The following is a 16,971-nucleotide window of genomic DNA, read 5'->3' on the forward strand; positions in this document are numbered from 1 at the left end:
ACGGGAAACTAATACAAATGTGAATGCTCTGCATTTCCAGTAAGATGATAGGAATCGCAAGTATTGAATTTTTCACACCCCGGTGTGGAAGCAAAGCTGTGTAGCTCACTGATAGAAGGTCTGAACTAGGCTGAGACATAAAATAAATCCCATGCAATGCAAAATCCATTGTGTATTATTTATTTATATGTTTCTTGCTCTAATGTATCTTGCCTGTGGCTTATGTAAATAGGTTTTTGTTCTGCTTACTTTAGATGAGTGATTGCTGAACAATCTATTCCATGGTGCTTTGAAGAAGAGTCTGCAGATCCCCTCTTAGATAACAATTTAATTTTTTTTCTTTCAAAGGCATCATAGCGCTTAATATCCTCTCAATATATTGCATATGAATAAATACAATAAAAGATTAGACAAATTAGGCCTGATATAAAATTATTGGTTTGAATAAATGTTTATGAAAAGGTTTATGATTTTAGTTATTCTTCACACAACTGAAAGTCTAAGAAGATTTACTGTACATTATCCTCCGTCCCATAAAATATTTAGTTACTGTATGTAATCCATTAATGCTGTCTGTAAGTCCTTAGCCACTGCCGCAGGAGCCAGATGTGGCTCTCAACTTCCTGCTTTGCGGTTCACTGAAGGAGCCCTAAGGTGTAGTTATATGTAAAGTGCGTGCAACAATACAACCACTTTATAATGTAGTAGACCTGACCTAAGGGTATGTGCACACATTCAGTATTTGGCAGGAAAAATGCTACGTAAAACACTTGCGTTTTTTGCGTCTGTTTTCATTATGCTTTTTTTTTCCCCTGCACATTTGAATGGCTGCAAAATGCTGCAAAAATGAGAAAAGAATAGACATGCTGGAGATGCAAAACAGCGTAGAATCCTCAAAGAAAAGATAAGAGGCTCGGGCATAAAACTTCAGGAATCTCAGTCTCTTTGCTCGTACAGTAGAACGCACAGAAAATGCAAAGTGTGAACATACCCTTACAGTTATATTTCATATATTTATCTTCAAATGTTTGCATTGTCATGGTTTCTTTTCATTACTTTTTTAACTGTGAATGTTCTGGGGTTTTTAATTTGAATGTGGCTCATAAACTTTAAAAGATTGGGAATTCTGAATTAGTGCAAAGGTGGAGAAGTCGTCTAAACACCCTCTCTGAAGACTTCTCCTATATTATTGTATTGACCTGCTGTTTACATGATTTATTCTCTTGTACTGTAGTTTTCCTGGTTACTCAGCGGTGACCAGGTTAATTGTTAGTGCCAGCCCAGGTTGGGATGAGTTACATGGGCACAAAGGAAGTTAGTTCCTGTTTGCTAAGGAGTTGGAGAGAAGCTACTGAAGAAGAAAGAAGAGTTGTACTGTTGTTTAAATTATAGGCCACAAGTGGGAAGTGTGCTAAGCAACAAAATATCTAAGGATAGCAAGTTCTGGAGCAACTGATGTGTTACACAGCCGGAGTACGGAGTATTAAGACTGTTCCTTTCACCTGCAATGAGTACCGCAGTAGCATAACAGAGCTGAGGGAGGCAGAATTCCCCCGGGTAGCTAGAAGGATGAGTGGGCTACAGGAAGGCATCTGTATTATCCTGAGACTGATTAATGTAAAAAAATACATCTAATATCTTCAAGTGTACAAAAAAATCACAGTTTAAACAAATGATCTATTTTATGAAAAAAACTCCCTAAAACTTGGTATTGCTGTGTTCTTAATCACATTTAGTGTAAAACAATTAAATGCTATGTCCCTCAGGATGAATACTGTAAAAGTAAAAAATAAAAGGAATGCCATAGTTGTCTTTTATGTTTATTGTGCCCTGCAAAAAAAGGAACTAAAAAGTGATAAAAAAAAAAATTCCATGTGCCCCAAAATGCAGGTCTGTAGATTTAATTTCCCACTGTAGTTACCATTGTGATGTGTAATGGTCGCTCTCTGCTCTCCTGATCTCGCTGCAGAGCTGTGTGTGATTATACCTGACACATCTACAGGTTCCTCTCCACTCCAGCCTTCATCACACAGGCAAAGAGGGTGTAATAAAGTTACAATACAGCAGATATGAGAGAGCTGCTAAAATATGTTTGCAAGGAGACAAAGTTCACAAAGTCCAGTTTTACTGTTGTGTTAGTTACTTGTCTCACACTGGTATCTCCCCCTTCATGTAAAATAATCTCTGGATGCAGATTTTCATGCAGATCAGTGTTCGGCCCATATTCTGGAAAACTCATTTATATATAAGAAAAACATGTATTTCTCTGAAATAAGACATCAGATCACAGATATCAAGGTATTGTTATATTAAGCTTCACATGACCTACATGCCCATATAGATAGTTTAGAAGGGACGATCCTACTGGCAGATTCCCTTTAACTAATGTCTACTGAAGGATGGAGGCTTAGCTATGGTGTTTTGGACTGTAAAGAATATATGTATTAAATTAACCTCCACAACTAATTAAATATGACTTTACATGCCCCTGCATGTGCATAACTATAGGGGTTGCAAAATTAATAGTCGCACCTGAGCCTTGGTGCCTGGGTAGTGTAAATGTCCCTTGGCTTTGCAGGAAGTATAAATGGTATATGGTAGGTGGGGACCCTGTTTCAGATTTTGCCCTGTGATCCAGGAGCCTCAATGCTAATAGAATGTAAATACATTCTATCACATAAAATTATAGTAAGATAACACCATCTTGCATTTGAAACCATTAATTTGTCTTACATGAAATTGCAATGTTGGGTAAAATGCCTTATAGTATGTTTTGTTCAAGAGGGACATCCAAGATATTGGACAAACATGAATTTTATATTATAGGTCTATATACTAAAGTATCTGTATAAATTTCTTGATGTATCAGTGAATTTGATTTTTTCACATAAAATTATGGACTCTCTCAACATTAATATTTCTTTCTTGAACCAAAACTTATGCACCAATCTAGGAGGTAATTAAATATGACCTTCAAGATGAAGTCATGCGTGGAACAGCAGGGCACGCGAGACACTAACATGGGATATGTCTAAACTGTGTTCCAAAAAAAATAATTAGGTGATTATCATTTCCTTTGGTTATAAAAGTAATTTTCATATTGAGATGATAGAAAATAAGAATATCTGAAAATGTCGCATTTACTGCAACTGGTAGAGAGAGCAAATACAAGACAAAAAGAGAGAAAATTTGGCCAATTTCATGCCAATTACTCCATGGGAAAGGCTCACAAATACAACACACGAGTGGCTTTTAAAAAATATAACAGGTCTAATTGTCTCTTCTGACAAAAATTGTTTTGGTAACATGAAACGTCCAGTATAATATCAAATAAGTATCTACCAGCGAACAAAGCAATTATTATTACCTTCAATTCTTTCTACTTAAAGGGATTCTCTCATCGTGTTTTTATACCGCAAACGAATGCCGTCTATGTAAAGGTGCTGTAATTCTGATTGTATACATACCCATATTTTATATATCTGGGTTTATATCTTAAAGAAATATATTGTTGAATTGTTATGTAAATGAGCAGCAAGTGCAGTGGGCGAGCGCTGCACTTACCACTCTACTGCTTCTCTTCCCTATTCCTTACCCATCTTCTGTCTACTATCAGTGATTGACAAGTCATTCTTCTTTCAGTGACCCTCCTCTTTCATCTAAGAGGTAGTGCAGGCGCCGTCAAACCCGGAGAAGGTGCACACACAGTAAGGTCCTGGTAAAGAAGATTATCAGGGTCTGGCACTATCTGCATAGTACCTTAGGGACAATCATGTGATTCTGGACTTAATCATGTAAATAATATCTAGCTTTAACCAATCCCCATACTGCTATTTTGGGCTTTAAAGTTTTTTTTAGTTATATATAATATTAGTATTTTTTTATTTTAATGTTCTCTTGAATCTTACAAAAAGGTCAAGAAATGTGGGAAAAAGCAGTTTTCTTCAACATCATGTGTAATAAATTTTTAATAAATAACATTTTACTTTTCTGTTATTCCTGATTAATTTATGTGTTTGTTCTGATTGCATGGATACCAAGTATGCATCTTTATTTTATTTTTTTAGACGATTATTCTATATATTTTAAATTGAAGAAGGCAATTATATGGTAAAAAATTGGATATGGCGTGACATTACTTTGAAGATTGTAATATAAATGTAGAAGAATGATCCTTTCTAAAGCTAATTATTTGACTAACTCCTAATTTTATTATTCCCTAAACCTCTCTAAATGTATATTTAGTGTAAGTGCAATAAAATACTGACCGAATGCCGTCTTCCTTTGTTTCTAGCGCAGCTCCATCCTGTCCTCTTGTCACTCACATGACTGAAATTCCGAATTGCCAGATCACTCTGGGATTTATGTATAAGCCGGAAGTAACTTTTACATTGAAGCCGCCTTTTGACTCTCCACATTGTAAAAGTGAATTCTGATTTCCCAGAAAAACTCCAGTGTCGAAATAGAAGCCAGATGAGTGAGAAGAGGACGGGAGCTGCGCTGGAAACTGGAAAAAAAAGTGATAAGTGAGCATATTAGCACACTTACATACATATTTAGGTTTAGGGAATAAAATTTCTTGGGACTGTTTCTTTAACAGCTGGAGCATGGTAATTCTTATCCTACAGTACCACCATGAAAAGGTGTAACTGCAGCATAAGGCCTGGAAAGGACCAGGAAAGGCCGGGTAAGAAAGCGTATTGGCAGTCAATAAGTGGTGCTTCTAATCTTAGGTCCTTGACTCTACCCTCATACTCACCTACTACCGTCTTCCCCTTTTATTGCCACCGCTCTTTTTGGTCTTCCGGTAGTTGTGACCTGTCCGTTACTCCAGTGTTTCATGGAGCGAGCCGGAGGTCACAACTCAACAAGTCTATGAGAGTCTCGTTCTGGCTCTCTTAGACTTGCATTGAGAATTTGTGATGTAAGATCTGACTTCTGGCCAAAGGTGAAGACAACGGAGGGTAAAAATGAGATGCCAGTCTCGCGGGCTTTATATTAGACACTCCAGTCCAGCGCTGAAAAAAAACAAAAGCAACTGGAGTGGTGCTTTAAATGTAATTGAGATAGAGCATCAATATTAAATTGGTTGGTGTTTGACTTTTTTAAGTGTCACCTTTGTGGTAACATGGTAACATAGTAAAGTAGGTTGAATAAAGACCTAGGTCCATCAAGTTCAACCTTCCTCCCCCAATTGTACATTACTTGAGTGAGTGCTGCTTCCACTGCATTGCTTGCACGCCCTATATTTCATGTTAGCTGTTCTTGGTATTGCTGCCTTGTCCCATTCACTCCAGTGCTGAAAGATATCAAAAGGCTGTGACCAAGAAGATTGGCACAAGTATGACTGTGCTTCCAGCTTATAAAATTGAGTGTTTAGTGTTGAGAAGCCCAAAACAATTTAGCTTGAGGTATCATTTGAGACAAGGTAATTATAAACGAGCCACTAATTGCATTCTAAAAGCTTCCATAATATTTTTATGGTCCAGATTTTTAAGCACCAACATTGTTGAACGTCATTCAAATTTAGTCATACCTCCAAGATGGTAGAGAGCTCTGTTCATTCTATGGATGAATGTAGAATTCATATTATTCTTACAAGCCTATAAGTTTCTTAGATCAACTATCCCTAAACTATAGTGGTGCTGAAGACTAACAGTTTCTATCCAAACAGGACTATGATTCATTAGAAACTCAAATTTGGGTTTATTTTACAATAATTATTTTAGATTATCTAATAACGCTTTCTAAAAATTTCTTACAGACATCAACATGGCCGGAGAACCGAAACCTTATAGACCAAAACTGGGAAGTAAGAGGCCAATTTCCTCTTTATACAGGTAGGATCATGTTATTAATTCCCAACTTTTGCTCTACTCTGTAGATTCATGTACAAACGTGTAAAAAAGGATGAGTGGTGTGATGATACTTCTTTACAATTCTCAAGTTCTTGGTTTGTACTTGTATATTAATAGTATTCTGAATCCAAATGTAAAATACACAACTGAACTTAATCATAAAAACACTAAGGGTATGTGCACACAAGATCTTATAGATGCCAACGTACCCACATACCCGCATAGTTTTTGAAGCAGAAGATGATTGAAGAAAACGCCGGCAGTGTTTTTTTTGAAGCGTCTTCTTTATCTTCTTTTTTGTTTTACTGAAGCTTTGCTGCTGGCGGCTTTTGAAATAGTGGTGGCTTTCAAGCAGAAGCAGCCTGAACTTCTTTTAGCCGCTTCACGACTTTCGAAACTTGGAGCAGGTAAAAAAGTTAAAAAGATGGAACATAGGCACAGCAAGTCATTTTAACATTGCTGTGTACATGCTGATTATTTTTAACGTTTAGGGCTCGTGCACATGACTCAGAGTGCACTTCGACAAGACATTGGATTGCATTCGGACCAATGTTATGCTATGGGACCACGCACATGCCTGATTTTTTGCTCAGACAGAGATAGTCTGGGGAAAAAATTGCAGCATGCCCGAGTTTGATCTGATATTCGAATCATTCTTGGTCATGCAAGTCAATGAGTGCGTAGAAAAAACCATCGGACTGTGCTCAGATGATATCTGAATGCAGTCCGATTTCCACAAACTCACAAAATAGAGAAGATGGATAAAATGTTTTCACCATCTTCTTCTCATCCAAGAGAATGAGATCACACTATGATCACACTAATCAGAGTGTAATTTGCATAATCTACCCAATTTTCTCAAACGAGAAAACATACGGTCGTCTTCACCTACCCTTATTGAGATCTTCTCCAGGTGCAATCTGCCTGAAAAAGACGCCGTGTGAACATACCCTAATGCTGACTAAAAGATCTTCTGGGTGCACAATGAGCTAAAAAATCCTTCTGCGTGAGAACCAAACCTAGGTGAGTACATGAGAATGAATACTTCCTAGAAATGAGCTACACTCCAGTATCAGTGACGTACACCAGAAGTGCACAAATCCATTGGTTTTCTGGAATGCATTCTTATAGGCATAGACATGATTCTCATTAAAATCCCTGATTCAGAGTAACCTTTTGCAAATTGTTTCTTCAGAGAGGAAAAGGACTAGAACTCTAGTGCCACCTATAGGAAGTAGCAATCCTAAACGTCAATATCGACTCTTTGACGTGCTTTGTCACATGACTTGCGTTTAAAGCCAAAACCAAAATCTCAATTTGCAGACACTGTGTTTTAGGGTAATGCCCCTCGTCAGTGCAAAGTGTGAGATCTGGCTTGGCTGGGTGAGAGGCATCTGACCAGGATCCAAGGGTTAACGTTTCTCCTTGTGGCGAGTGACAGGTCAAGCCTGACATGCTAAGGTGAGGAGACTTTTAAGCTGTCATGCTCCTCTGGGAAATATGCAAATGGTCTTGTAGCGCCCCGAGAGTTCGGCCGATACAGGGGTATTGCACCTCAACCAGAGGTGTGATATTCCACTCCCAGGTAAGGATGGAGAATGGACCAGGGCTCAGTTAGCTGCATATACCACACACACCCCATTTCCGGGGGACAGCTCTACGGTGCTCCCATTTATATATATATATGCAGGCACATCTGACCATGTCCCTGGCTGGAGTGGGGAGGGGGGAGAGAACCCAGTGATGTAGAAGCAGAAGGGGACGGTTTCTGGAGCATAGGAAGGAGCTCATTGGTTGCAGGTCACCTGAGCTCAGACACAGTGAAGCAGATAAAAAGGTGGGGGCCAGCTTAGGAGGGAGTTGAGTTCAGTGTTCTGTGAGAGGAGAAGGCAGGGAGCAGAGCTGCTGCATGGGCTCTGCTCCCTGGGCAGGCCAAGCACAAATGCCGGAGCCAGAAGGGAGAAGAGGAGAAGGAGAAGGAAGAAAGGTGGAGAGAAAGAGGTGTAGAAAGGCTCCAGAGACAAGAAGGCAGAAGGGACCCTAAGAACCCACGAGATAACGGGTGAAGGGTCAGGCAGAATAAGGGTACCAGATTCCCAAGTTGGTGGAGGTAAATCATCCCTCAGTCAAAGACCGGAGGTCATGATCATCTATTGGTGCGACCCCCTGCTACACCCACTATAAAGGCACCACATAGGGTCAGGGAAACCGGCGATAGGTTTCACAAAGAGAAGGCCCGAGGCAGCTGGACAGAAGTGTGGTCACTGGTGGGGCACGAGAGGCCGGAGAAAGGACAGAAGGGGGTCCTGTGCCATACTCCTGAATTGCCTGGGGGTTGACCGAGCTCCTCACCTGGTGTACGCAGCACGGCTTGGGCAGTCATTCCCTGCAGAAGTGACTCGGATAACAACTGTGAGTAAAAGACCCTGGACTGCAACACGTTGTCTCTGTGTTTCTTACCGCGCCAGCACTAACGGTACTTGGACGCCCTGCACCACAACCCCCACCATCTACGCTCACTGCCCTGAGGCTACACTCCTCCCGTGGGGAGTTATACTATTCTCTGCTGCACCCACAACACCAGCCTCAGCGGTCAGCCCTGCAGCGGCGGTTCACTCTGACCGCATTCCACGGGTGGCGTAGTCGGACATTCATAACTATACTACTAGACTGCCACAGCATTTGGTCTGACCACCCTGAGCCATGGGACCGGGTTGCCACTACTACCCCCATCAGCACCGCACACTAGAAGGCCCGGTTCCGAGTACCCCACGGCCCAGGGGGCGAGTCAGCTTTTGGCATAGTCGGCAGGATTGTGACCAACCCGCCGCAAACGGGTATTGCGTGCCTGAAAAGACTCTATACGTACCTTAAAAAGGTTTCCCGCCATCGGAGCCGTTTCCCGCCATCTTCAGCCGCTTTCCCGCCATCGGACACCATCTTCGGGACGGCGCGCGGGAAGAAAAGGGGCGTGGACGTCAAAAACACGTGAAGTCCAAAGCCCCGCCCCACGCGCTGACGCCGCACAAGGTCCTGGAAGGAGCTCAGCGAGCGCTGACGTCAGCAGCGCACGACGCCAGGTCCTCAATGCAGACCATCGCGAGCGGAGCCGCGGCCTACAGAAGAGGATCGCCGGAAGGTAGGCCACGGTTAACCGGGGGGGGGGGGACATCAGGAACGGAGAGCAAGATGGCGGACCGGCAGCAGACTAAGCTGCCCAGCATCGGCAGTGCCCCAGCCGTCGCGGGTCCCGACCAGCGCCAGGAGAAGACGCGTAACGCAGGAGCGGTCGCGGGAGCAGGTAAGAGGAGTCTCCCTGTCCCGGACGCTGCCAGCGTCAGCCTGCTCCCGGGCCCCTTGGTTTAGCCGCCGATCCCGGGTGTCATCAACAGTGGCCCTTTCCAGGCCCCGCCGCAAGGCCTACTGCACCGCGGCGCAAGGGGCGGGTATGCCCTCAACATCCATCGGGTGGGCGCAGAGAGTCACACTGCTGAGGACCCGGACGGGTCTGAAGACCACCGCTATGAGGAACAAGGCACGTATGGAGGGTATCGCTACCAGTGAACAGTAGCATACCATTGTATATAGTTACCCGACAGGGTACATGGGACTGTTTCAAATTTGAGTGTGGTCCCCGTTGGGACTGTTTTGGGACTGTTACCTGTTAAAGTTGTCTCCTCCCTAAGTTACCTTGCTGAGGACTGAGAGCAGCCATCCCCTTCCCTACCTGGCTGAGGACTGAGAGCAGCCATTCCCCTTCCCAAACCTGGCCGAGGACTGAGAGCGGTCAACCCTGTAAATAGTTGCGCTTCTTAAAGCGCCCCCTACTGGTTTTATAAAAGAACTGCAACATGTACCTCGGGGCGAAGTGTCCCGCAAGTTTGAAGTTTTGCACTTAATAGGAAGATGGACGCCTGGTCGCAAGTTGCACAGTGGCGAGTGAAGAAGAGAATTTACTAAAATGTTTTAACTGGAAAGTTTGTATGCTGCTAGAATATGTTATATGACAAAACAGTTCCAGTAATATTAAAAGTGCAGTATAATGTCTAGTAAAGAGAAAGTGTTTCCCATAAAGGGAAGTTGAATAATGCTGGCCGGTTTCTAATGTGAAAAGTTTTGAAAAAGTTTTGCATGTCTTGTAAATGAAATGTTTTTGCTTTGTTCCAGCCCGAGTACGTGCTGTGGTTTACCGGGGGGGAATGTAGCGCCCCGAGGGTTCGGCCGCTACAGGGGTATTGCACCTCAACCAGAGGTGTAGTATTCCACTCCCAGGTAAGGATGGAGTATGGACCAGGGCTCAGTTAGCTGCATACACCACACACACCCCATTTCCGGGGGACAGCTCTACGGTGCTCCCATTTATATATATATATATATATATATATGCAGGCACATCTGACCATGTCCCTGGCTGGAGTGGGGAGGGGGGAGAGAACCCAGTGATGTAGGAGCAGAAGGGGACGATTTCTGGAGCATAGGAAGAAGCTCATTGGTTGCAGGTCACCTGAGCTCAGACACAGTGAAGCAGATAAAAAGGTGGGGGCCATCTTAGGAGGGAGTTGAGTTCAGTGTTCTGTGAGAGGAGAAGGCAGGGAGCAGAGATGCTGCATGGGCTCTGCTCCCTGGGCAGGCCTAGCACAAAGGCCGGAGCCAGAAGGGAGAAGAGGAGAAGGAGAAGGAAGAAAGGTGGAGAGAAAGAGGTGAAGAAAGGCTCCAGAGACAAGAAGGCAGAAGGGACCCTAAGAACCCACGAGATAACGAGTGAAGGGTCAAGCAGAATAAGGGTACCGGATTCCCAAGTTGGTGGAGGTAAATTATCCCTCAGCCAAAGACCGGAGGTCGTGATCATCTATTGGTGCGACCCCCTGCTACACCCACTAGGAAGGCACCACATAGGGTCAGGGAAACCGGCGATAGGTTTCACAAAGAGAAGGCCCGAGGCAGCTGGACAGAAGTGTGGTCACTGGTGGGGCACGAGAGGCCGGAGAAAGCACAGAAGGGGGTCCTGTGCCATACTCCTGAATTGCCTGGGGGTTGACCGAGCTCCTCACCTGGTGTACGCAGCACGGCTTGGGCAGTCATTCCCTGCAGAAGTGACTCGGATAACAACTGTGAGTAAAAGACCCTGGACTGCAACACGTTGTCTCTGTGTTTCTTACCGCGCCAGCACTAACGGTACTTGGACGCCCTGCACCACAACCCCCACCATCTACGCTCACTGCCCTGAGGCTACACTCCTCCCGTGGGGAGTTATACTATTCTCTGCTGCACCCACAACACCAGCCTCAGCGGTCAGCCCTGCAGCGGCGGTTCACTCTGACCGCATTCCACGGGTGGCGTAGTCGGACATTCATAACTATACTACTAGACTGCCACAGCATTTGGTCTGACCACCCTGAGCCATGGGACCGGGTTGCCACTACTACCCCCATCAGCACCGCACACTAGAAGGCCCGGTTCCGAGTACCCCACGGCCCAGGGGGCGAGTCAGCTTTTGGCATAGTCGGCAGGATTGTGACCAACCCGCCGCAAACGGGTATTGCGTGCCTGAAAAGACTCTATACGTACCTTAAAAAGGTTTCCCGCCATCGGAGCCGTTTCCCGCCATCTTCAGCCGCTTTCCCGCCATCGGACACCATCTTCGGGACGGCGCGCGGGAAGAAAAGGGGCGTGGACGTCAAAAACACGTGAAGTCCAAAGCCCCGCCCCACGCGCTGACGCCGCACAAGGTCCTGGAAGGAGCTCAGCGAGCGCTGACGTCAGCAGCGCACGACGCCAGGTCCTCAATGCAGACCATCGCGAGCGGAGCCGCGGCCTACAGAAGAGGATCGCCGGAAGGTAGGCCACGGTTAACCGGGGGGGGGGGGACATCAGGAACGGAGAGCAAGATGGCGGACCGGCAGCAGACTAAGCTGCCCAGCATCGGCAGTGCCCCAGCCGTCGCGGGTCCCGACCAGCACCAGGAGAAGACGCGTAACGCAGGAGCGGTCGCGGGAGCAGGTAAGAGGAGTCTCCCTGTCCCGGACGCTGCCAGCGTCAGCCTGCTCCCGGGCCCCTTGGTTTAGCCGCCGATCCCGGGTGTCATCAACAGTGGCCCTTTCCAGGCCCCGCCGCAAGGCCTACTGCACCGCGGCGCAAGGGGCGGGTATGCCCTCAACATCCACCGGGTGGGCGCAGAGAGTCACACTGCTGAGGACCCGGACGGGTCTGAAGACCACCGCTATGAGGAACAAGGCACGTATGGAGGGTATCGCTACCAGTGAACAGTAGCATACCATTGTATATAGTTACCCGACAGGGTACATGGGACTGTTTCAAATTTGAGTGTGGTCCCCGTTGGGACTGTTTTGGGACTGTTACCTGTTAAAGTTGTCTCCTCCCTAAGTTACCTTGCTGAGGACTGAGAGCAGCCATCCCCTTCCCTACCTGGCTGAGGACTGAGAGCAGCCATTCCCCTTCCCAAACCTGGCCGAGGACTGAGAGCGGTCAACCCTGTAAATAGTTGCGCTTCTTAAAGTGCCCCCTACTGGTTTTATAAAAGAACTGCAACATGTACCTCGGGGCGAAGTGTCCCGCAAGTTTGAAGTTTTGCACTTAATAGGAAGATGGACGCCTGGTCGCAAGTTGCACAGTGGCGAGTGAAGAAGAGAATTTACTAAAATGTTTTAACTGGAAAGTTTGTATGCTGCTAGAAAATGTTATATGACAAAAGAGTTCCAGTAATATTAAAAGTGCAGTATAATGTCTAGTAAAGAGAAAGTGTTTCCCATAAAGGGAAGTTGAATAATGCTGGCCGGTTTCTAATGTGAAAAGTTTTGAAAAAGTTTTGCATGTCTTGTAAATGAAATGTTTTTGCTTTGTTCCAGCCCGAGGACGTGCTGTGGTTTACCGGGGGGGAATGTAGCGCCCCGAGGGTTCGGCCGCTACAGGGGTATTGCACCTCAACCAGAGGTGTAGTATTCCACTCCCAGGTAAGGATGGAGTATGGACCAGGGCTCAGTTAGCTGCATACACCACACACACCCCATTTCCGGGGGACAGCTCTACGGTGCTCCCATTTATATATATATATATATATATATATATATATATATATATATATATGCAGGCACATCTGACCATGTCCCTGGCTGGAGTGGGGAGGGGGGAGAGAACCCAGTGATGTAGGAGCAGAAGGGGACGATTTCTGGAGCATAGGAAGAAGCTCATTGGTTGCAGGTCACCTGAGCTCAGACACAGTGAAGCAGATAAAAAGGTGGGGGCCATCTTAGGAGGGAGTTGAGTTCAGTGTTCTGTGAGAGGAGAAGGCAGGGAGCAGAGATGCTGCATGGGCTCTGCTCCCTGGGCAGGCCTAGCACAAAGGCCGGAGCCAGAAGGGAGAAGAGGAGAAGGAGAAGGAAGAAAGGTGGAGAGAAAGAGGTGAAGAAAGGCTCCAGAGACAAGAAGGCAGAAGGGACCCTAAGAACCCACGAGATAACGGGTGAAGGGTCAAGCAGAATAAGGGTACCGGATTCCCAAGTTGGTGGAGGTAAATTATCCCTCAGCCAAAGACCGGAGGTCGTGATCATCTATTGGTGCGACCCCCTGCTACACCCACTAGGAAGGCACCACATAGGGTCAGGGAAACCGGCGATAGGTTTCACAAAGAGAAGGCCCGAGGCAGCTGGACAGAAGTGTGGTCACTGGTGGGGCACGAGAGGCCGGAGAAAGCACAGAAGGGGGTCCTGTGCCATACTCCTGAATTGCCTGGGGGTTGACCGAGCTCCTCACCTGGTGTACGCAGCACGGCTTGGGCAGTCATTCCCTGCAGAAGTGACTCGGATAACAACTGTGAGTAAAAGACCCTGGACTGCAACACGTTGTCTCTGTGTTTCTTACCGCGCCAGCACTAACGGTACTGGGACACCCTGCACCACAACCCCCACCATCTACGCTCACTGCCCTGAGGCTACACTCCTCCCATGGGTAGTTATACTATTCTCTGCTGCACCCACAACACCAGCATCAGCGGTCTGTCCTGCAGCGGCGGATCACTCTGACCGCAATCCACGGGTGGCGTAGTCGGACATTCATAACTATACTACTAGACTGCCACAGCATTTGGGCTGACCACCCTGAGCCACGGGACCGGGTTGCCACTACTACCCCATCAGCACCGTACACTAGAAGGCCCGGTTCCGAGTACCCCACGGCCCAGGGGGCGAGTCAGTCTCTTAAGAGAGGAAGAGGACTAGAACTCTAGTGTCACCTATAGGAAGTAGCAAACCTAAACATCAATATCGACTCTCTAACAAGCCTTGTCACGTGACTTAGGATTAAAGCCAAAACCAAAATCTCAATTTGCTGACACTGTGTTTCGGAGTACTGTCCCTCATCAGTGCCCAGTGTGAGATCTGGTTTGGCTGGGTGAGAGGTGTCTAACCGGGATCAAAGTGGTAACCTTTTGAAAGATAACTTTTATTAAAGGGGTTGTCCAGTGTTGGGACAAAATTTTGCAGTCACTCTATATGACTGTAGATTGCTGAATCGTGACAGCATGTGCTGCACACTCTGTCTGTTCCCCAGAATTCCCTGTGTGGGAAAGTGATCACCTGGCTGTATGTATGTGATTTGCACACTTACGGTCATGTGCTGCCGATTAGATTTATCCAGCTTTTCTCAATTCACTTCTATTTAGAAAAGTAGAACATGTCTAGTTGATGTACATGTGATCATGTGACCACTCGCTCGAACGGAGAACACTGAGGAATCGTGACAGTGTGCGTAACAAGTGCTATCACGATTCAGCAGTCTGCAATCACATAGAGTGACTGAAGATTTTTGTCCTAAGTTTAAACAAACCCCTTTAATTCAATGAAAAAGTTTCCCTTAGGAGCTTGATGAATACAAATTCTTAAAAAATGATAAAAGCAGCTAAGACAGTTTTATTCCAAACTAAAGCTCTGATCAAAATAATATTTATCATTGTGTTATTCTGTTGTATTACAGATCAGCAAAGGAGCCAGGGAGAATGACTCCTGCAGTGAGCGGGCTCTGGAGCTGGGCTGAGCTCAGGAGCGGTGTCCTGTCACTCACTGAGCAGAGCTCTGGTGCCGCTCGCTGCAGGGGCTCATTCTCCCCGACTCCTCTGCTGATCGGTCACATGGATTACAGTGGGGAACACTTCGGACAGGTAAGTATAAGGTTTCTTTATTTTATTCTTATTTTTACAGGTGGACACTGCGGGAGCAGACACTACTACTCTCATCATTGTCCCTGCTGGTGCTGATCGCAGCCGACATGTGCGCAGACCCAAAGATTTGAATGGGTCTATGTGTGTCAGTGTCTCCGGTGCTTGTGAAAACTGTCACCACACATACCGGAAATACAGACATGTGAAAGAGCCCTTACAATAAGCCTTACAATAAGGACCTGAATCTAACAATCATGGATGGAGCCGCGGGTGGAGCTGGAGCTCGTACTGAGCAAAGGGTCTGAATACTTATGACCATGTGATATTTCAGTTTTTCTTTTTTAATAAATTTGCAAAAATTTCTACATTTCTGTTTTTTTCAGTCAAGATGGGGTGCAGAGTGTACTTTAATGAGAAAAAAAATGAACTTTTTAGAATTTACCAGATGGCTGCAATGAAACAAGGAGTGAAAAATTTATAGGGGTCTGAATACTTTCCGTACCCACTGTAGCAACACAATTCCCAAATTTTTTTTTTGCAAATTTCTGTATTTTTTTCACCGCTAAAATATTAAAAAACGATGTTTGGTATCACCGGAATCGTACTGATGAGCAGAATCATATTGCGAGGTCATTTGTACCACAAAATGTGCACCATAGAAACAATTCCCAAAAAAACAATATCAGAATTGCGTTTTTTTCTCAATTTCTCCCCACTTGGATTTTTTTTTCCGTTTTCCAGTAAAATATGTGATAAAATTAATGGTGTCATTCAAAAATACAACTTCCGCAAAAAATAAGCCCCCATATATCTATATGGACAGAAAGATACAATTTATGACTCTGGGAAGAAGAGAAGGAAAAGACGAAAACGGGAATTGACCACGCCGTCAGGGATAAAGTTAATATTTGCTCTTGTTTACAGTTTGTTTTGTAAGGTCCTCAGCAGGAATTTCTCTTCTGTTTCTCTAGCAATCCATTATGTATAATGCCATAATTCAATACCGGGGTTTCTACACCGGGTCCCTTTAAATCAATTTTGTCCTATGGTAAATCTGTGTAACTCTTTTGACAAGTCTTGTCCCAGTCAATATTTGTCGACTTTCAACATCTTCAGAAATATAGGAAAGCTGCAGACAAATTCATCAAAATAATTGTACAAATTGATCAACATAGATTAGAGATTACATTGTCGTGAACATTATCATTGGGAGCAGCTGCTGATGTTATCCCATAACGATATGTTTTATTGAACCATCAAACTTCACTTTCACATAGATTTATTTTAGTTCAGTTTTTTTTTTGTTAACAAGAAATATCACTTTAGGATAAAAACCATCCATTTATTTTCCATTAGTTTGAATGCACCTGTAATACAGATTCTCCATGTAGAGAAGATATACAGGTGCATCTCACTAATTTAGAATATCAGCAAAAAATGTCTTTATTTCAGTTCTTCAATACAAAAAGTGAAACTCATATATTATATAGAGTCATTACAGAGTGATCTATTTCAAGTGTTTATTTCTGTTAATGTTGATGATTATGGCTTACAGCCAATGAAAACGCAAAAGTCATTATCTCAGTAAATTAGAATACTTTATAACAACAGCTTGAAAAATGTTTTTAAAATCCAAAATGTTGGCCTACTGAAATGTATGTTCAGTAAATGCACTCAATACTTGGTCGGGGTCCTTTTGCATCAATTACTGCATCAATGCGGCGTGGCATTAAAGAACTGAAATAAATTAAGTTTTTGATGATATTCTAATTTAGTGAGATGCACTTGTAAGTGATTTTAGGGACAACCTGCACTGACATTAGAATGTTCTGCATCAATGTGGCTGCTAAACCAGTGGAGAAATTGTGAATTTTCCTCAAATATGAGTAAATTTTCCTTGTGATATCAGGAAACCTATTCCTTTCCTTGTTTATATATTTT

At 44.6% G+C, this 16,971-nt stretch overlaps 1 protein-coding gene across 5 annotated transcripts in view; it reads left to right on the plus strand.

The window, feature by feature from the left end:
- RALYL (RALY RNA binding protein like) overlaps positions 1-16,971 on the plus strand; it is an 897,462-nt gene that overhangs the window by 712,903 nt on the left and 167,588 nt on the right. For all 5 annotated transcript variants that reach the window (XM_073679515.1, XM_073679514.1, XM_073679512.1 and 2 more), the window contains one exon: positions 5,765-5,840. In XM_073679515.1, coding sequence (XP_073535616.1) covers positions 5,765-5,840 — 76 coding nt within the window. The remainder of the gene's footprint in view (positions 1-5,764; positions 5,841-16,971) is intronic.

The sequence above is a fragment of the Phyllobates terribilis genome, unplaced genomic scaffold (assembly GCF_046119375.1).
Source record: "Phyllobates terribilis strain yellow unplaced genomic scaffold, ASM4611937v1 Scaffold_4__5_contigs__length_816908805, whole genome shotgun sequence".
In the NCBI taxonomy this organism is placed as follows: Eukaryota; Metazoa; Chordata; class Amphibia; order Anura; family Dendrobatidae; genus Phyllobates; species Phyllobates terribilis.